This window comes from Pan paniscus, chromosome 6 (genome assembly GCF_029289425.2).
Source record: "Pan paniscus chromosome 6, NHGRI_mPanPan1-v2.0_pri, whole genome shotgun sequence".
Lineage (NCBI taxonomy): Eukaryota > Metazoa > Chordata > Mammalia > Primates > Hominidae > Pan > Pan paniscus.
Genome location: NC_073255.2, coordinates 161,719,171 through 161,740,886, shown reverse-complemented (window position 1 = coordinate 161,740,886; position 21,716 = coordinate 161,719,171). Strand labels below are relative to the sequence as shown.

The following is a 21,716-nucleotide window of genomic DNA, read 5'->3' as shown; positions in this document are numbered from 1 at the left end:
ATAGACTTTTAAATTACCTTTAGCTTTGTACCTTCGTTTGGGAAAGAGCAAAAAATAAGGCATGGGGAAAATATTTTTCTTTGTGAAGTCATTATTGAAGGATATTTTTGCGTGTGTATTTGGTAAAACACTTCACTTCCTTGGAGCAGTTAAATAAGACATACTTTAGCAGTTTGCATTGTTACTATTTGTTAAAACAAGTAGTGTGGTTCCCTTCATGCCATAAATCTAATGCTAATTGAGGGAACCTGAAAGGTGTTTAACATTTCTTTTAGCTTGCTATTTTTTTCTTATTGTTCTTGAGAGATTATTGAATAGATTTTTTTAAATGCCACTTGTTCTCTTAACCTGAATTTTGTTTCTTTTAATAAATATGTACTTATTTAAATTAAAAATAAAGTACAGTCATGTGCCACATAACATTTTGATCAACAGTGGACTGCATGTATGACAGTGGTCTCTTAAGATTATAATGGAGCATGTGTAGAAACCTGATACATAGCACTTAATATTGGCATAACAGATCAGTTAGGGGAAATGACTGATGTGTAGTAATGATGCTGGGACATTGTGTTTTTTCATATGAAAATATATATATAAATTTAAAAATAAACATCATCTGGGCTTGTGTAAGTACACTCGGTGATCGCACAACAATGAAATCGCCTAACTACACATCTCTTAGAACATATCCCCATCATTAAGCAATACATGACTGTATATTGAAAGAGTATTTTATTTTGAAACTGCTCATTATTTTATAGATAACCTTAGGAGATTCTAAGAACATGCTAACGTGTAGTTAAGTCATTTTAGAGAGCTTGCATTGTAGCAAGTACATGATATTTTGGAAGTATTGCTACTGTAAGTATATCTGAGCCTACAATTCAGTGATTTAATAGAATTGTGTGTGTGTGTGTAGCCAAGGCTGCTGCTCTCTTGGACTGAGTCACGTTCCTCTGTAAAATTGTTTAGGTTTTTGCAGTACTTTTATTTGAGAAAGGAGAGTCTTTTTCTAACTTGCACAAAGATTCTGCAAAAGCAAGAGGTGGCCTTGTAAAGATCTCGATAGTGGGTCTACAATAATGTTTCTCAAAGTGTTACCTAGAGTCTTTTGCAGTCTGTTAGGTCATCTTTTGGAAAATTGACATTTTCATAGAAAAAATGTGAAACAATTTTCAGTATTTTAAAATTTAGATTAAATCTAAATTTTTACAAAAATCTCAATAGTTTTCTGTAGTCATTACATTCTTCAATATTATGTAAGTGCTACAGGGACTGAGCTTTGTCAGTTCATCTTGGCTAACATTAGACTATTTAAATTAAACATTAAGTTAAACTAACATTAACATGAAATTAAACTATTTAGTATTATTTATGCCTAGTTAAATTCACAGTTTTTTTCTTGTATTGGTCTTATATTCACAGTTTACGAAAGTAGATCAATTTGGAGCATTTAAAGTGAGAGGCGTAATACAGAATTACTGCAGCTTAAAATCTGAATTGGATTTTGTCAGACTAGTGATCTCTTTGCCCTTGTGTTTATCACGAAATTTTAAGAAACTTCAAACCTTCAAAATAGTTGTGTTTTATGCAAAGTACATTGTGTGTTTTTTTAATTGGCAAACCAATCATTTGTTTCACTGTGAAATTGCTTAATTATGTCACATTTGTGGGGAAAAGGGGGATCAAAACTATACAGGCATTATTCACAGTTCTACTTACAGCATAAACAGGTTCAAGTGACACTATTGGGAATATGCTTATGAATCCAGCTGCAAAGTTAATAGCCAGTATAGTGTTTGGGGAAACACTATAAGCTATTACCAAAAAATCCTCTGTGAGAGGGTGTTAGTTGGATGTCACATAACATAAATGATGTACTGTGTGGAAGAACAGTTGTTGTATTGTGTATTGTGGGATTTGTTTTTAGATGAAACCGTTAATGTACGTAGTAGGAATTAACTTTTACATAGGTGAAGTACAAATAGAGAAGTGATAGTGATTTTTTTCTCTTTATCACTAAAATCTTATATTGCTAAAGAATGAATTGTCCCTCCCAGAAAACACTACATTATCCTAATTTCTTTACTTTTTAATCTTGCTATTCAACAGAAAAATATCCTATTTCATTCTTCTTTTCCAAGTATGTCTTAAATAACGGTAGCCCCCTGCTCTTCCATTTTAACTTTAGAGTCAGCATGTCATTTGCCATTAACAAAAACCAAAACAAAACAAAAACTAAAGAAAACCAAACTAAGAGGATATCTACAGAAATTTCATTGACTGTATTAATGCCAGTTACTCCACAAACTGGCCTATTATTATTTTTCCCTCATTTCCAAACCATGGCACAGACAGGCAGATTTTCTTCATGATTCCCTATGCTAGCAGGTGGATTTTTTTTCCCTAGCTTCCGTTTTTTAAGGTCACTGATTTCTGCTGATAGCTCACTTTCAGCTTCTACCTTGCAATAGACCAAGATGTAGTTTCTTTTCTCAGACTTGGTATATAATTTCCAAAACTCTAGATTTCTAGTGAGAGCCCTTTCAGATGTGTTTTAGCTTTTGAATTTGCCTCCCACCTTTGTTCACCTCCTGGATTATTTGTTTTTATCCTGGGATTAACTTATGATTGGAGAAATGATTTTTTAGAAGTGTTACCATGTGGTTGTAATTTATCAAACAATTAGTATTTTCGGAGGAAGAGTTTAGATTATATAAGTGTTTTATACTATGGAAAATATAATTCCTTTTAAATTTTTATTTTTTTCTTATTGATTCTCTTTAACTTTAAATAATATATTTGTCTTTCATTTCTTATTCGTCAACTTTATTCAGTGTTGTTGTTTACTTTCTTCTCTAGTCTTCTGTCAGGTATACCTTTACTTATCTTTTGTCATAATTATGAGCATTTATATTCTCTTCTGTAACCATACATATTTCTTCCATTCTTTGGCTATCTCTATGCTACATTTTAGTTTTCTTCATATTTGGATCAGATATTCCTGTATAGCCTTTTATATTTTGTGGGATTTTTAATGCCTTTTCTTTTTTGTTGCTATTGTTATTAATAATAAAACTGCGCCTTCACTATGCCCTTAAGTTTATATAAATATGTAGTTGTGTATGGGATTATTTATTGTTTTAATTTAAATTTTTATTTTAAATTGGCAAACATACATATTGTGGGGGACAATGTGATGTTTAGATATGTGTATACATTGTGGAATGATTATATAAAGCTAATTAACATATCCATTACATCACATACTTATTTTTTATAGTGAGAACATTTAAAATCTATTAGCAATTTTGAAATATGCAATACGTCATTATTAAGTATGGTCACCATACTGTGCAAATCTTGAAAATTTATTCCTCCTGTTGAACTGAAAGTTTGTATATCCTTTGGTGAGCTTCTTCCCCCCACCCCCTGCTTTTTTTGAGACAGAGTTGCTCTGTCACCCAGGCTAGAGTGCAGTGGCGTGATCTCAGCTTACTGCAACCTCTGCCTCCTGGGTTCAAGTGATTCTTGTGCCTCAGCCTCCTGAATAGCTGGGATTACAGGCACGCACCACCACACCTGGTTAATTTTTTATATTTTTAGTAGAGATGAGATTTCGCCATGTTGGCCAGGCTAGTCTCAAACTCCTGGCCTCTAGTGATCCACCCACCTTGGCCTCCTAAAGTGCTGGGATTACAGGCATGAGCCACCGTGCCTGGCCAGCATCTCCCCATTTCTCACCACTGCCACCCTCTAGGCATTGATAATCACTTTCTACTTCTGTAAGTTTGACTTTTTTAGATTCCATGTATAAATGAAATTATGTGGAAAAAAGAAGGAAGCTCCGTCACTTGAAACAACATGAAGGAATCTGGAGAACATTATGCTAAGTGATCACTCTTTTTTTTTTTTGAGATGGAATCTCTCTGTCGCCCAGGCTGGAGTGCTGGAATGCAGTGGCTCCATCTCAGCTCACTGCAAGCTCTGCCTCCCGGGTTCACGCCACTCTCCTGCCTCAGCCTCCCAAGTAGCTGGGACTACAGGCGCCCACCACCATGCCTGGCTAAATTTTTGTATTTTTTAGTAGAGATAGGGTTTCACTGTGTTAGCCAGGATGGTCTCGATCTCCTGACCTCGTGATCTGCCCACCTCGACCTAAGTGGTGGGATTACAGGCATGAGCCCCCGCGACCGGTCGATTACTCTTTTTCTTTAATGGACCTCTCCTTTCTTATCAGCTCCCTTTCTTCTGCTCCAATCTAGAGTAGTTGTTTGCTAGGCCTGCTCTCTATCTATCTATCTGGGAGATCCATTACTATTGTCCGTACTCTGCTTTTTTCTGTTTTATGGTTTTTCCCATTGTATTGCTGGAGAATTACCTAAGAAAGATGCTGTGGAGGTAAAATACCTGATTGGCCAAAATCTGGAAATGTTCTTCATCTGTCTTTATGCTTGATTGATAGCTTTGTCAGGTTTTATAAAGTTGAAGTATCAAAATTATTCCTTAGACTTTTGAAGCCATTGATTTGTTGTCTTTTTAGTAACCCCAGTCATGTTGATAGAAAAGTCTGATGTTAATCTGCTTCTCAGTCTCGCATTGGTAACTTGTTTTATTCTCTACAGAAGTTTTCAGAATTTTAAAAAATATTTGGTGTTCCCTAATTTCACAATTATGTGACTTGGTGTGATCATTTATCCTGTTTGCCTTCAATGGGCCCTTTTAATTGGAAGACTGCATCTTCATTTCTAGTAAATGTTCTTCCTCTATTCTTGAACAATTTACTTTTGGGGCTTCTCTTGGTCAGATATTGTACTAAGGTTGATTTTATGGAATAAGATTGTTAGCTGTTCTTTGGTTCTGACTTTTTTGCCTGGGGTACAGAATTTAACAGAAACAAAGTCTATGTAGAGTAGAACAGTCAGTAGAATATTTTTGTATGGCTTTTCTTTTGCTCCTGTATTTTTTACAGAATATGTATTTGCTGTGGAATGTTCCACAAAAGTGCACAAGTGCTGCAGTTGAGAACAAGGGTCCATTCTTGCCATATGAATTTCCTTTAATATGTATGTTCCAGAAAAATTTACAGAAACAGTCTGTATACTTCAGTAATGGTACATATGTTCAGTGCCCCTGAGTTTTGAACCAAATTGCGTAAGTGAGGATATAACCTCATTGTGGGGAAGCAGGTGCACCATATCCAGATATCCATAAAGAGGATCTCTTTCTCAGAAGGCAGAGTTCAGAAGGCCCAATTCTTTGAGTTTGCTGTCTCACTCATTTTTTTCCCTCTATTTTCTGTCCTTTTGTCATTCTTTTTCCTTTTGCTTTAAGGTCTAGGAGATATCAGTTTTTTGACACCTAAGCATAATAGGAAAAACAATCATTATCTTTTACTATATGAGTCCAAACCTTTTAAAGTTTTTGAATGTTTAAGTCATTTTTCAAATATTATACAGCAGTGCGAATAAAGAGGTAATAAAGTCATTAAAGATTATAAAAAGGACATAAACATAGCAAAGTCATTTTTATTTCATAATCCCATATTTTCCTAGTTTTAAAGATATACAAACAAATGGTTCTAGCTTATTACTGCTTTTGGTTTTTCTTCTTGCACTTGCATCATCAAAATACTTTTGAAAACTTTGTCGACTCAAAAATTTTTTTGGAGAGAGCAGCTGTTTTTGCTCCATAATTACAAAACAGTTTCTATTTTAGATTTCTGAACATCAATTCAAATGATTAAAGATTGATCTTTCATTTTGATATCACCTATTCTTTCCACTACCTTTATTTATACATTTGCCTACTGCATATCCACTTCCATGCCATTTTATGTAAATTTTGGTATGTAAATATCATGTAAGATGAAAGAATGCCATCACAAGTCATTTTAGCAAAATGGAATGGTCCTCAGTCATGTCCCAGAATAACGTATGGTGAAATCATTTTTGTTGAATGACTTACTGGATAAGAATACCATATTTCCTCTCTGTTTTTAGAAATATTTTGTATTTTCTCCCTATTTTTAGAAACATATTTTCATGCATCAATTTTTGAGCTTGAGAAACTTTATATAGGATATCATCTGGAGATAAATAGCCTGAGATTTCACTTATGTGATCAATTTTATCATCATTAGCTAAAGTGCTGCTGTTTTGCATTTAGCTTCTGATTCATGTAATAATGGTGAAATGACTTCCTCCATCAATGTTCTCACTGACCATGGGCACAAATTTTAAAATTCTGAATTTTTAACCATGTTTAAATAAAGCTAAAGAAGAAACTCAAAAGATGGTGTCTCCAGACTTCTCTTATGTCTTGCAGTACAAAAACTGAAGAATGATATAATAGTGATTATTTATTTCATTCTTGTATCATCCTTTAGACAATTGCCTCATTTCACATTTTAAAAATTAGTCTTTTTAAGTGTACATAGAAATAATTAATGCATAGTGATGAAATAATTACTCAGATAATGAATATCTATATTTCAAGATATAGGAAAAAAGATCCCATAATGTATCTCAGATATATAAAAGGGTACAATAGAGCCATATGGTAATTGCAAGTAAGAATGTGTTCTCTATTTTGAAAAATAAATAAAATTTATCTTTGGTCTTTGGAAGACCACTAGCAAAGAAAAAATGTCATGAAGTATCAGTCCTTACTAATAGTAAGAAATATTGACAAAGGAAACTTAAAACCTAAAACTGGAGCCAATGGGTCCTCAAGGGATGAGAATATAATATATTTTTACTCTTTCTGGAAGTGCTTATTAAAGGTTTTTCATTTTTAGGGTTTTTTTTTTTTTGTTCCAAGTTATTTCACCCTTCTCACAAATTCAGATTTCTCTTTTTCTACCCTCCTTTCTTTCTCATCTCCCTTTCCCTTCCCATTCCTCTCTCCCTTTCCTCCCTTCTTTCTCCCCTTTACTCTCTCTCTCCTTTTTTTCCTCCCCCTCACTCCCTTCTCTCCTTTGTCTTCCTAACCTCATTTTCTTTCTGTCTTCCTTTTTTTTTTTTTTTGAGGCAGATCTCACGCTATCATCCAGACTGGAGTGCAGTGGCATGATCTCGGCTCACTGCAACCTCCACTTCCCAGGCTCAAGCGATTCTCCTGACTCGGCCTCCCAAGTAGCTGGGATTACAGGAGAGCACCACTACCACCCAGCTAATTTTTGTCATTTTTAGTAGAGGTGGGGTTTCACCACGTTGGCCAGGCTGGTCTTGAACTGCTGACCTCAAATGATCCACCCACTCGGCCTCCCAAAGTGCTAGGATTACAGTGTCTTCCATTTTTATTCTAATGTCTGGTAATTTTCTGCTGTCTTTTTATATTTAAGAATGTAGGTATAGTTTATTTTAGGTTTTATATACCTTTCTCCTTTGCTTTGTATGTAAGTAGTTTGTTTCTCTAATACACCCTCCCCTTGAGTGGGAAACTTGATAGTGACTAATAGTACTTGTTAGGGCATATTGATTGAAATTTTCAGCCTAGGGTGGGTGGGATGAGAACTTCCAACTAGGCTGTAGGTTCCCTAATGTGATGGTGAGGAGGAATTTATTCTAGTTGTTAACACCAACATGAGAAGTCTTACCACTTCCCAGTTAATGAGTGCAGCCCCCTTGGAAAAGAGCCTTTGTTCCTAGAATTTTTCAAAATGGAAAGGTTGTTAAATACAAAGATGCTGCCTGAAGTCATTTTCAGGGAAGCGGAGAATAAGGATGGGTAGTCATTGAAACACTTGTTCTGTGTGTAAACTTCTAATTGATCCCCTGATTTCAGCCCTACTTTTTACTCTCACCCTTAATCCCAGTGGCTCCCATCTTCACTGTAGCCACCTTGTAGTATCTTCTGGATTTTGGCCTCCTCTGTTTATTTTATCCCTTAACCACTTACTTTCCATTTTCCTGAAATATGTTGATATTTTCTTCCACTCTCCTTTCCTTCACTGTTTCGGGGTTTGTTCCTTTCAATCTCTATACCTTCATTACTAGGGGACTAGGAAGGACAGAAAGTCAATGCATTTTCTGAATCATGTATATAGGCAGCATCAAATTGTATCAAACATTCGATGGAGAACTAACACCAATTCTTCTCAGCCTCTTCCAAAAATGGAAGAGAAGGGAATGTTTCCAAACTCATTTCACAAGGCCAGCATCACTCTGATACTGAAGACAGACAAAGACACAATAAAAACTAACAAGCAAAAAAACTACAGGCCAATACAGATGCAAAAATCCTCAACAGAATACTAGCAAACCAAATTCAACAGCACATTAAAGAGACTATTCACCATGATCAAGTAGGATTTATTCCAGGTATTCAAGGGTGGTTCCACATATGCAAATCAAAATGTTTATTAGCAGAATGGAGCACAAAAATTATATGATCATTTTAATAAATGCAGAAAAAGTTGAAAGCTTTTTCTCTAAGATCTGTATCAAGACAGATGCCCACTCTATTCAATGTAGTACTATGAACCTACTAGAAGAAAACATAGGGGAAGAGCTCCATGACATTGATCTCACCAAAGATTCTTTGGAAAGGACCTCAAAAGCTCAGGCAGTGAAAGCAAGAATAGACAAATGGGATTGTATCAAACTTAAAAACCTTCTGCACAGCCAACATTAACAGAGTAAAGAATGAGAGAAAATATTTGCAAACTGTGTATCTGATAATGGGTTAATATCTAAAGTATATGAGGAACTCAACTAGATGGTTAGAAAACAACCCAATTTAAACATGGGCAAAGGACCTGAATAGACATTTCTTTAAAAATGACATACAAATGGCAGACAGGTATGCGAAAAGATGTTCAACATCACTAATCATTAAAACCACAACAAGATATCACTTCACACCTATTAGGATAGCTGTTATCAAAAAGAAGACTAGTATCGAGAGGGTGTGAAGAAAAGATAACATTTGCACGTTGTAGGTGGCAATGTAAATTAGCACAGGTATTGTGGAAAACATATAAATGTTCTTCCAAAAATTAGAACTACCATGGGATCCCATAATCTCACTACTGGGTACAGTACTTTTCCTTTGTCCAAAGGGGATATGCTCCAAGACCCCCAGCAGCTGCCCAAAACCATGGATGGTACTGAACCCTGTGTATACTGTTTTTTCCTAAATATACATATCTGTGATAAAGTTTAAGCACTTATCACTTTGCCTTAGCACTTTGGGGCAATTATTAAGTAAAATAAGGGTCACATGATCACAAGCACTGCGATACCTCGACAGTTGATATGATAGCCGAAACAGCTACTAAGTGACAAACAGGCAGGGAGCGTGGACAGTGTGGATACCCTGCATGAAGAGACGATTCACATTGTTTATTTCTGTAATTTTCCATTAAATATTTATAGATCACAGTTGACTGCAGGAAACTGAAACTGTGGAAAGAGACACTTCAGATAGGGAGTACTACTATGTATATCAAAAGTAAATAATCAGTATGTTGAAGAGATATCTGCACTCCCATGTTCATTGCAGGCTTATTCACAATAGGCATAGAATAAACCTAAGCGTCCATTAATGGATGAATAAAGAAAATGTGGTCTGTATACACAGTGGAATACTATTTAGACATACAAAGGAAATTCTGTCATTTACAACAACATGGATGAACCTGGAGGACATTCTTAAGTAAAATAAGCCAGGCACGGAATCTTAAAAAATTGATCTCATAGAAGTAGAGAGTAGAATGGTTGTTGCCAGGGGTCTGTGTGGCTATGGGAAGGTTTTGGGGAGATGTTGGTCAAAGGATACAATATTTCAGTTAGGAAGAATAAGTTCAGGGGTTCTATTGTATAACATAGTGACTATAGTGAAAAATATGTTGCATTCTTGAAAAATGCTAAGAAAATGGATGTTAAGTGTTCTCGCTGCAAAAATAACTGTGAGGTAATGTGTGTATTTTCATTAGCTAGATTTGGTGATTTCACAATGTATGTGTACTTCAAAACCATGTATAGCACACCATAAATACATACAATCTTTTATATGTTAATTACAAAAAAAAATTTAAAGGCAGGATCTATTACAGTTTTTACTACCACCAGTGTTTGAAGTTACCGTTTTATAGCAACCCAAATATTAAATTTTTCTACCAGTTTAAATTTTATAAAATACCTCTCTTTTGTTATAATGTATAATTTTTTATACGTGACTAGCAAGAATTACCATTTTCTCTTTTGAGTTTTTGTTATGACATAGTTTTCTATGTATTGTTTATTCATTTGTACGACATATTTACTGTATCATCCTGATTTTTGTAACAGTTTTCATAAATTCTTTATGCATTATGGATGCAACTCTTCATATCTGCTGTAAATATCTTAGCCTTTGTTTTCATTCTAAATTTAGTTATGTTTATTTTATAAATTGCATTTTTCTTATTTGACTACATTTATGTTTCATGATTTGTAAACCTTGAAGCAATAGAAAAGGTTATTTTCTCTCCAGACAATTTACACTGAATGAGATTTTTATTTTTGTTTTACTAAACTTTCTAAAATTAGTATTTATAGAACACTTGTGCAAAATAATTTTGCAGTGTGTATTGAAAGCCAAGAAAATGTCTCTGTTTTAATCCTCTTAGAAGACTTAATTAAAAGGAAGAATAAGGTTTGGTGTTTTGAAGTAAGCATATTCTTATTTTATCAAATGCTTTAAAATATTGAAAGTCAGGTAAAATATTTTTGTGTTTTCCAGATTATTGCTCAGTTGTAACAATTGTGGACCAGACAAATGTAAAACTAACTTGCCTGCTCTTTAGTGGAAACTATGAAGCCCTTCCAATAATTTATAAAAATGGAGATATTGTTCGCTTTCACAGGCTGAAGGTATAATTCATATTGTCTAGAACTTATATTTATTTGAAGAGAACTCTGTATTGTTCACTGAAACTAGTTAGCACTAATTATATAGTTGCTTTGTTAGAACATGACAGCAAGCTTTTCAGGAGATAAGAAGTAATGTAAATATTATCAGACTTCAAATAATTTACAATAAGAAACATCTTCATTTGAACAAACCACTGCTTTCATTCCCCAGAAATGTATTACATGCCATGATTAAAACTGGTTCCATTCTGTCTTCTGTTTCTAAATACAGACTAATGCTATAGAATTTTTATCTGTAGATTTTGATAAAGAACATTTATTTTTTAATGTTTTAAAAAACAGCTTTAGGTCAACAAGAAAAAATGTATACAAAGATTAGGTGATTATATTATTCTTTCCCATTTCTTGTGTTAATTCAAGTTCAATGAAAACATTGAGATACTAAGTATAAAATCAAATTAAGTTGGTTTTCATTTATAAGAAATAAGATATGAACAGGAACTTTAAAAATTATGCCTGTAGTTAAATAACTAAATGTAAGAAAGCCTTTAATATAAGGGTAGAGTTATTAAATAGCACAATTAAAAAAATTTAGAACTTACAAATACAAAGGAGTATTATTTTCTCAAAATTATTATCTTTATTGCTATAATATTTATTTAATTGAGCTTTTTTGTTCAATGCACTTTTGGAATTTTTCTTTGGAAATTACTACATGATGCTTTGGACAGCTTTTAAATATTTTGTATGTATTCAGTCCCTTAGATTTTAAATATTTCTGTTTCTTCATCTTTTCCTCTGTTACATGGGTTTCCATGTAACCTCTTCATCATCTTGGTTGTCTTTTTCTTCTAATGCTTGAGTTTAATTCTGTCCTTCATGGTCAGTCTGCTGCTCATAAACGAGGACAGTGTTCAGCTGTGTTCTACTCTTAGGCACTTTTTATGACCTATTAATGCTGTTTCCTTGAGAATAGGAGGATAATAGATAATGTTTGTGTAAAGATAAAAAGAAATAGAAATATTATCATAGCCAGGCGTGGTGGCTCACACCTGTAATCCCAGCACTTTGGGAGGTTGATGCTGGCGGATCACCTGAGGTCAGGAGTTCAAGACCAGCCTGACCAACATGGAGAAACCCTGTCCCTACTAAAAATACAAAATCAGCCGGGCGTGGTGGTAATGCTTGTAATCCCAGCTATTCAGGAGGCTGCTGCAGGAGAATCACTTGAACCTGGAGGGCGGAGGTTGTGGTGAGCCAAGATTGTGCTACTGCACTCCTGTCTGGGCAACAAGAGAAAACTCTGACTCAAAAAAATATATATAAATAGAAATATTATCATCATAGAAATGTCAAACATATTTAAACGTCAAAAAATTGCTTACTTTTCACAGTATTGTTTCCTGTATACTGTATTCAAACAATACACTCTTCATAAAAATATTTAGTTGTTGTTATTGTTTATGGAAGTTACTATTTAATAGCAAATAGATAAACATCTCATCATTCACAATATAAGCATACTCATATAGCTAACACTCTAGAAACTTCCTTCATAACCCCCTCCAGTAAGGTCATTATTCTGTCTCCTGCTACAGGAGTAAAGAGTCTCATGACCTCTAACAGCATATACTTACCCCTTCAACAACACAGGTTTGAACTACACGGGTACACTTATATGCAGACTTTTTTAAATAAGTATTTTGGAAAATTTTTTGGAGATTTTCAACAATTTGTATACATAAACACTAACAGACCATACATGGCTCCATTCACAGTCTAGAGAAATGTGAATGAATGTAAAGATGCGGTATTATCTCTGTATAAAATTAACTGTAACACAGCAGACCTGCAGCTGAGGGTCCTGTCTGTTAGAAGGAAAACTAACAAACAGAAAGGACATCCACACCAAAAACCCATCTGTACATCACCATCATCAAAGACCAAAAGTAGATAAAACCACAAAGATGGGGAAAAAACAGAACAGAAAAACTGGAAACTCTAAAACGCAGAGCGCCTCTCCTCCTCCAAAGGAACGCAGTTCCTCACCAGCAACAGAACAAAGCTGGATGGAGAATGACTTTGACGAGCTGAGAGAAGAAGGCTTCAGATGATCAAATTACTCTGAGCTACGGGAGGACATTCAAACCAAAGGCAAAGAAGTTGAAAACTTTGAAAAAATTTAGAAGAATGTATAAGTAGAATAACCAATACAGAGAAGTGCTTAAAGGAACTGATGGAGCTGAAAACCAAGGCTCAAGAACTACGTGAAGAATGCAGAAGCCTCAGGAGCCGATGCAATCAACTGGAAGAAAGGGTATCAGCGATGGAAGATGAAATGAATGAAATGAAGCGAGAAGGGAAGTTTAGAGAAAAAAGAATAAAAAGAAATGAGCAAAGCCTCCAAGAAATATGGGACTATGTGAAAAGACCAAATCTACGTCTGATCGGTGTACCTGAAAGTGATGGGGAGAATGGAACCAAGTTGGAAAACACTCTGAAGGATATTATCCAGGAGAACTTCCCCAATCTAGCAAGGCAGGCCAACGTTCAGATTCAGGAAATACAGAGAACGCCACAAAGATACTCCTTGAGAAGAGCAACTCCAAGACACATAATTGTCAGATTCACCAAAGTTGAAATGAAGGAAAAAATGTTAAGGGCAGCCAGAGAGAAAGGTTGGGTTACCCTCAAAGGGAAGCCCATCAGACTAACAGCGGATCTCTCGGCAGAAACCCTACAAGCCAGAAGAGAGTGGGGGCCAATATTCAACATTCTTAAAGAAAAGAATTTGCCACCCAGAATTTCACATCCAGCCAAACTAAGCTTCATCAGTGAAGGAGAAATAAAATACTTTACAGACAAGCAAATGCTGAGAGATTTTGTCACCACCAGGCCTGCCCTAAAAGAGCTCCTGAAGGAAGCGCTAAACATGGAAAGGAACAACCGGTGCCTGCTGCTCCAAAATCATGCCAAAATGTAAAGACCTTCGAGACTAGGAAAAAACTGCATCAACTAACGAGCAAAATCACCAGCTAACATCATAATGACAGGATCAAATTCACACATAACAATATTAACTTTAAATGTAAATGGACTAAATGCTCCAATTAAAAGACACAGACTGGCAAATTGGATAAAGAGTCAAGACCCATCAGTGTGCTGTATTCAGGAAACCCATCTCACGGGCAGAGACACACATAGGCTCAAAATAAAAGGATGGAGGAAGATCTACCAAGCAAATGGAAAACAATAAAAGGCAGGGGTTGCAATCCTAGTCTCTGATGAAACAGACTTTAAACCAACAAAGATCAAAAGAGACAAAGAAGGCCATTACATAATGGTAAAGGGATCAATTCAACAAGAAGAGCTAACTATCCTAAATATATATGCACCCAATACAGGAGCACCCAGATTCATAAAGCAAGTCCTGAGTGACCTACAAAGAGACTTAGACTCACACACATTAATAATGGGAGACTTTAACACCCCACTGTCAACATTAGACAGATCAACGAGACAGAAAGTCAACAAGGATACCCAGGAATTGAACTCAGCTCTGCACCAAGCGGACCTAATAGACATCTACAGAACTCTCCACCCCAAATCAACAGAATATACATTTTTTTCAGCATCACACCACACCTATCCCAAAATTGACCACATACTTGGAAGTGAAGCTCTCCTCAGCAAATGTGAAAGAACAGAGATTATAACAAACTATCTCTCAGACCACAGTGCAATCAAACTAGAACACAGGATTAAGAATCCCACTCAAAACCGCTCAACTACATGGAAACTGAACAACCTGCTCCTGAATGACTACTGGATACATAACGAAATGAAGGCAGAAATCAAGATGTTCTTTGAAACCAACAAGAACAAAGACACAACATACCAGAATCTCTGGGACGCACTCAAAGCAGTGTGTAGAGGGAAATTTATAGCACTAAATGCCCACAAGAGAAAGCAGGAAAGATCCAAAATTGACACCCTAACATCACAATTAAAAGAACTAGAAAAGCAAGAGCAAACACATTCAAAAGCTAGCAGAAGGCAAGAAATAACTAAAATCAGAGCAGAACTGAAGGAAATAGAGACACAAAAAACCCTTCAAAAAATTAATGAATCCAGGAGCTGGTTTTTTGAAAGGATCAACAAAATTGATAGACCGCTAGCAAGACTAATAAGGAAAAAGAGAGAAGAATCAAATAGACACAATAAAAAATGATAAAGGGGATATCACCACCGATGCCACAGAAATACAAACTACCATCAGAGAATGCTACAAACACCTCTACGCAAATAAACTAGAAAATCTAGTAGAAATGGATAAATTCCTCGACACATACACTCTCCCAAGACTAAACCAGGAAGAAGTTGAATCTCTGAATAGACCAATAACAGGAGCTGAAATTGTGGCAATAATCAATAGTTTACCAACCAAAAAGAGTCCAGGACCAGATGGATTCACAGCCGAATTCTACCAGAGGTACAAGGAGGAACTGGTGCCATTCCTTCTGAAACTATTCCAATCAATAGAAAAAGAGGGAAACCTCCCTCACTCATTTTATGAGGCCAGCATCATTCTGATACCAAAGCCGGGCAGAGACACAACCAAAAAAGAGAATTTTAGACCAATATCCTTGATGAACATTGATGCAAAAATCCTCAATAAAATACTGGCAAAACAAATCCAGCAGCACATCAAAAAGCTTATCCACCATGATCAAGTGGGCTTCATCCCCAGGATGCAAGGCTGGTTCAATATATGCAAATCAATAAATGTAATCCAGCATATAAACAGAGCCAAAGACAAAAACCACATGATTATCTCAATAGATGCAGAAAAAGCCTTTGACAAAATTCAACAACCCTTCATGCTAAAAACTCTCAATAAATTGGGTATTGATGGGACGTATTTCAAAATAATAAGAGCTATCTATGACAAACCCACAGCCAATATCATACTGAATGGGCAAAAACTGGAAGCATTCCCTTTGAAAACTGGCACAAGACAGGGATGCCCGCTCTCACCACTCCTATTCAACATAGTGTTGGAAGTTCTGGCCAGGGCAATTAGGCAGGAGAAGGAAATAAAGGGTATTCAATTAGGAAAAGAGGAAGTCAGATTGTCCCTGTTTGCAGACGACATGATTGTATATCTAGAAAACCCCATTGTCTCAGCCCAAAATCTCCTTAAGCTGATAAGCAACTTCAGCAAAGTCTCAGGATACAAAATCAATGTACAAAAATCACAAGCATTCATATACACCAACAACAGACAAACAGAGAGCCAAATCATGAGTGAACTCCCATTCACAACTGCTTCAAAGAGAATAAAATACCTAGGAATCCAACTTACAAGGGATGTGAAGGACCTCTTCAAGGAGAACTACAAACCACTGCTCAAGGAAATAAAAGAGGATACAAACAAATGGAAGAACATTCCGTGCTCATGGGTAGGAAGAATCAATATCGTGAAAACGGCCATACTGCCCAAGGTAATTTACAGATTCAATGCTATCCCCATCAAGCTACCAATGACTTTCTTCACAGAATTGGAAAAAACTACTTTAAAGTTCATATGGAACCAAAAAAGAGCCCGCATCACCAAGTCAATCCTAAACCAAAAGAACAAAGCTGGAGGCATCACACTACCTGACTTCAAACTATACTACAAGGCTACAGTAACCAAAACAGCATGGTACTGGTACTAAAACAGAGATATAGATCAATGGAACAGAACAGAGCCCTCAGAAATAACACCTCTTATCTACAACTATCTGATCTTTGACAAACCTGAGAAAAATAAGCAATGGAGAAAGGATTCCCTATTTAATAAATGGTGCTGGGAAAACTGGCTAGCCATGTGTAGAAAGCAGAAACTGGATCCCTTCCTTACACCTTATACAAAAATCAATTCAAGATGGATTAAAGACTTAAACGTTAGACCTAAAACCATAAAAACCCTAGAAGAAAACCTGGGCATTACCATTCAGGACATAGGCATGGGCAAGGACTTCATGTCCAAAACACCAAAAGCAATGGCAACAAAAGACAAAATTGACAAATGGGATCTAATTAAACTAAAGAGCTTCTGCACAGCAAAAGAAACTACCATCAGAGTGAACAGGCAGCCTACAAAATGAGGGAAAATTTTCGCAATCTACTCATCTGACAAAGGGCTAATATCCAGAATCTACAATGAACTCCAACAAATTTACAAGAAAAAAACAAACAACCCCATCAAAAAGTGGGCGAAGGGCATGAACAGACACTTCTCAAAAGAAGACATTTATGCAGCCAAAAAACACATGAAAAAATGCTCATCATCACTGGCCATCAGAGAAATGCAAATCAAAACCACAATGAGATACCATGTCACACCAGTTAGAATGGCAATCATTAAAAAGTCAGGAAACAACAGGTGCTGGAGAGGATGTGGAGAAACAGGAAGACTTTTACACTGTTGGTGGGACTGTAAACTAGTTCAACCATTGTGGAAGTCAGTGTGGCGATTCCTCAGGGATCTAGAGCTAGAAATACCATTTGACCCAGCCATCCCATTCCTGGGTATATACCCAAAGGACTATAAATCTTGCTTCTATAAAGACACATGCACACGTATGTTTATTGTGGCATTATTCACAATAGCAAAGACTTGGAATCAACCCAAATGTCCAACAATGATAGACTGGATTAAGAAAATGTGGCATATATACACCATGGAATACTATGCAGCCATAAAAAATGATGAGTTCATGTCCTTTGTAGGGACATGGATGAAATTGGAAATCATCATTCTCAGTAAACTATCGCAAGAACAAAAAACCAAACACTGCATATTCTCACTCATAGGTGGGAATTGAACAATGAGATCACGTGGACACAGGAAGGGGAATATCACACTCTGGGGACTGTGGTGGGGTGGGGGGAGGGGGGAGGGATAGCATTGGGAGATATACCTAATGCTAGATGACGAATTAGTGGGTGCAGCGCACCAGCATGGCACATGTATATATATGTAACTAACCTGCACAATATGCACACATACCCTAAAACTTAAAGTATGATTAAATAAATAAATAAATAAATAAATAAATAAAATAAATAAATAAAATAAAATTAACTGTACTACTATAATAATTCAGCCTCCTCTTTTGTAATATATTCATTTATGACTATAAATTTTTTAAGTACTGCCCTAGTTGTATCCAGCAGTTTTTAATTTGTCATAACTTCATTACCATTCAGTTCAATATATAATTGAATTTTTACATTGATCATAGATTTCATCTCTGATCTGTAAGTTTATAAATAATTCTTAAATAATCCATAAGTCAGAGAGGAAATCAATATGAAAATTCAAAAAAAATTGAATTATCATTGAATATATATTGAATTATTATTGAATTATATTGAACATATATTTATATATTGAATTATATTTGAATTATATTCAAATAATCCAAATAATATATATATTGAATTATATTCAATCCAATTCCTTAGGATTATTACTTTTTTATATTTATTTAAATCATTTAATAGTTACCTTTTTTTCCTATTGTTTATTGTGGTGGTCAGAAAACATACTCTGAAATGTTTAGTATTTTGAAATTTGTGGATGCTTACTTTATATTCTAACATATGGTCAATATAATTTTTTATTTCTTATCTATTTTATCAACTATTGAAAACTGTTTTAAAGGCTACTATGATAGAGGATTTGCCTGTTTCCTTTAGCTCTATCGATTTTGCTTAATAATTTTAAGGCAATGTTAATGGGATTTAAGCCTTCTTATTTAATTTTATGTTTTATATATTGTGAGGCTGCTGTATAGATTTAGCGTTACCATATTTTTCTGTAAAGTTGTTTCTCTGTTTTCATGAAATGTTCATATTTACAGCTAGTAGTGCTTCCTTACACCTTTATGTTGACAGTTCCACTAGCTTTGAATCGCCCTGTTGTCTTTGGTTGAGCAAGGTCATTCTAAGTACAGACATGTTTTAGATACCAGAATTTATTTTTTCTTGTTTTTCTTATTGCAATTTGAAGATCATAGTTCATAGCAAAAATATACATTAAAACAAGAGTCAAGATCTACTCTTCTTTTTTCCAGCAAATATTTATTTATTTATTTATTTATTTATTGTATAGGCATCTGTTTTAATGCAAAGAAGCAGACAGTGTGAAAGTAAGCATATAAATCAAAGTAATTTCAAGTAGTGATAGCTACTATAAAGAAAATAAAGTGACCGGGCGTGGTGGCTCACGCCTGTAATCCCAGCACTTTGGGAGGTCTAGGCGGGAAGATTTCAAGGTTAGGAGTTCGAGACCAGCCTGGCCAGTATGGTGAAACCCCGTCTCTCCTAAAAATACAAATATTAGCCAGGTGTGGTGGTGGGTGCTTGTAGTCACAGCTTACTCAAGAGGCTGAAGCAGGAGAATTGCTTGAACCCGGGAGGCAGAGGTTGCAGTGAGCCGAGATCGCACCACTGCACTCCAGCCTGGGCGACAGAGCGAGACTCCATCTCAAAAAAAAAAAAAAATAATAATAAATAAATAAATAAATAAAAATAATAAAGCAAAATCAGGAAAGGCCTTTCTAATGAGGAGACATAAGAATTGAGACCCAAATGATGATAATGAGAAGTCCTGCTGAGATTTGAGGGAAAATGTTTTCCACCAGATGACACTGTAGGTGCCAAGGCCCTGTGATAGGAATGAGCATGGTATTGGAGAAACAGAAATAAGACCAGCATGAGCAGCCATGGGGGAGGTGTTACAAGATGAAATTGTGGTAGTTAAGTTATTTAGATTTTACTCTAGGTATAATGAGAAGTCATTAGAGGGTTTTAAATGTGAACATGAAATTATTGGTTCAAATTTTGAAAAAATCTCTCTTACTAACATGTGGATAACAGATGGGTTGTTGAAGAACAAGCATGAAGGCAAAGATATTCTTTAGAAGGCTATTTCAGTTTTACAGACATGAAATGAGGATGCCTTAGACTACAGTGGTGGTGGAAATAGAAGTAGACTAATTAAGGTATATTTTGAATCTCAAGCAAAAAGGACCTGCTCATAAATGATATGTGAAAGCTACCAACACACCTGAGCTGGAAGATTGTTCTGGTTTACTATGTTAATCAGCAGAGGCAAGCTTTAGTCAACAGTATACACTAGTGAGCATGGAATTGGTGATAAAAATGATGATCACAGAACCAAGAATCAATCAGACATTGGAGTATAAAAGAGAAGCAGCATATACATCAAGTAGAACCCATTTAAAAGTTAGGTAATCGATCAGTTGTAGGCAAGTATAGTTAGAATCTGCAGAGCGAACTTCTGTGTTACGAAAAATTAACTGGTACTAGACTAGCCCTACTGCCACGAAGACCCATAAAACGTTATGAGGCAACTGTTTTTTAGGCATCGGACAATGGGTAGGTATGATCAGAGAGTGAAGAGAAACTTATAAAGTGAGCCCCATGATGACCACATCCCTGCCTATAGACATTTTCTCAGCCACTGCACAGTAAGCTGAAGTTCAAGCTGTGGTCCTGCCATAGCTAAAGTCAAAGTTCAAGGCAGCTGAAAGCTGGAATTTTCACAACAAGAAACCAGAGAGGAAGGAGTTATACAGAAGGGGATGTCTAAAAGTCCACCAGGGTTGGGGTGGGCTTGAATACTTGGTTGAAAGCCAGGCTGCACAGAGCAGGGTAGAACTACTTAAAGATTACAAAAGCTGCTGTGTGGTTGAACTGTGGTTGAACATTGTGGTTGAACATGAAACGGATACTGGAGGTCTAGTAATGGGGTGCTGGAAGTCCAAGATAGTCAGGGACAAATAACCTTATTAATACCTCCTTAACAGCTTGGATATTCAGCTGAGGCAGCACAAAGGTTTCACCCCCCAAAAGTAGCTCACCTCACAAAGGACCACATCTTATAGTAAGGCCTATTCTACACATGTTTTATCAAAGCCTGAAACAAGTTCTACGGAGAAGACTTCGCAGAGAGTTTGCAGGGTGAGTCCCATCAAGGTAGAAGACTTTGAGAAACATCATGGGCTTTCCACATATCACCCTAACAAAGCATAAAAGCAAGTATTCATGAGTTTAAGATGACCAGACAACAACTCAGTGGCCAACAAGAACAAAAATCAGTGTTTGTCAGAAGCCAACATAATTCAGAGTCTTTACAGTATAGCATCTACGATGTCTAGTAAAGAAAAAAAGATATATTCGACATGAAAACAAGAAAGTGTTACCCTTAGTCAAGAAAAAAGAAAAAAACATACACATTCCAAACCAACTCCATGGTAGCCCAAATGTTGTCTTTATTAAACAAAAACTTTAAAGCACAGATTATATAGACTTTCAAAGAATTAAGTGGAGGTGAGAAGATCCCTTGAGCCCGGGAGGTCAAGGTTGCAGTGAAATATTACACCACTGCATTCCAGCCTGAGTGACAGAACGAGATCCTTCTCAAAATAATAATAATAATAATAATGAATAAAATAACTTAAAGGAATTAAGTAAAAATAGATTCAGTGAATTAGAGGAAGATGTTAAATGAATGAAAAGATAAATTTCATCAGAGAAGTGGAAACTATTAAAAAAATAGAAATTCAGGAACTGAAAAGAACAAATGAAAAATCTAATGGATGGGCTAAATAGATCAGATATAAGTTAAATTGATGACAAATCATTAGAAGCTACCTAATCTGAAGAACAAGGATTAAATAAAAATTAATAGACCCTAAGGACCTATGGAACAATATCAAGTGTTACATGTAATTTAGGATGCAAGAGGAGAGAGGGTGAAGGGAAATAAAATATTTA

The 21,716-nt window shown here is 35.6% G+C and overlaps 1 protein-coding gene across 6 annotated transcripts in view; it reads left to right on the top strand.

Annotated features, from left to right (window-relative positions):
• The window catches only part of POT1 (protection of telomeres 1), a 118,291-nt gene that overhangs the window by 48,420 nt on the left and 48,155 nt on the right, over window positions 1-21,716 (top strand). For all 6 annotated transcript variants that reach the window (XM_003815460.6, XM_008968450.4, XM_055115360.2 and 3 more), the window contains one exon: window positions 10,732-10,862. In XM_003815460.6, coding sequence (XP_003815508.3) covers window positions 10,732-10,862 — 131 coding nt within the window. The remainder of the gene's footprint in view (window positions 1-10,731; window positions 10,863-21,716) is intronic.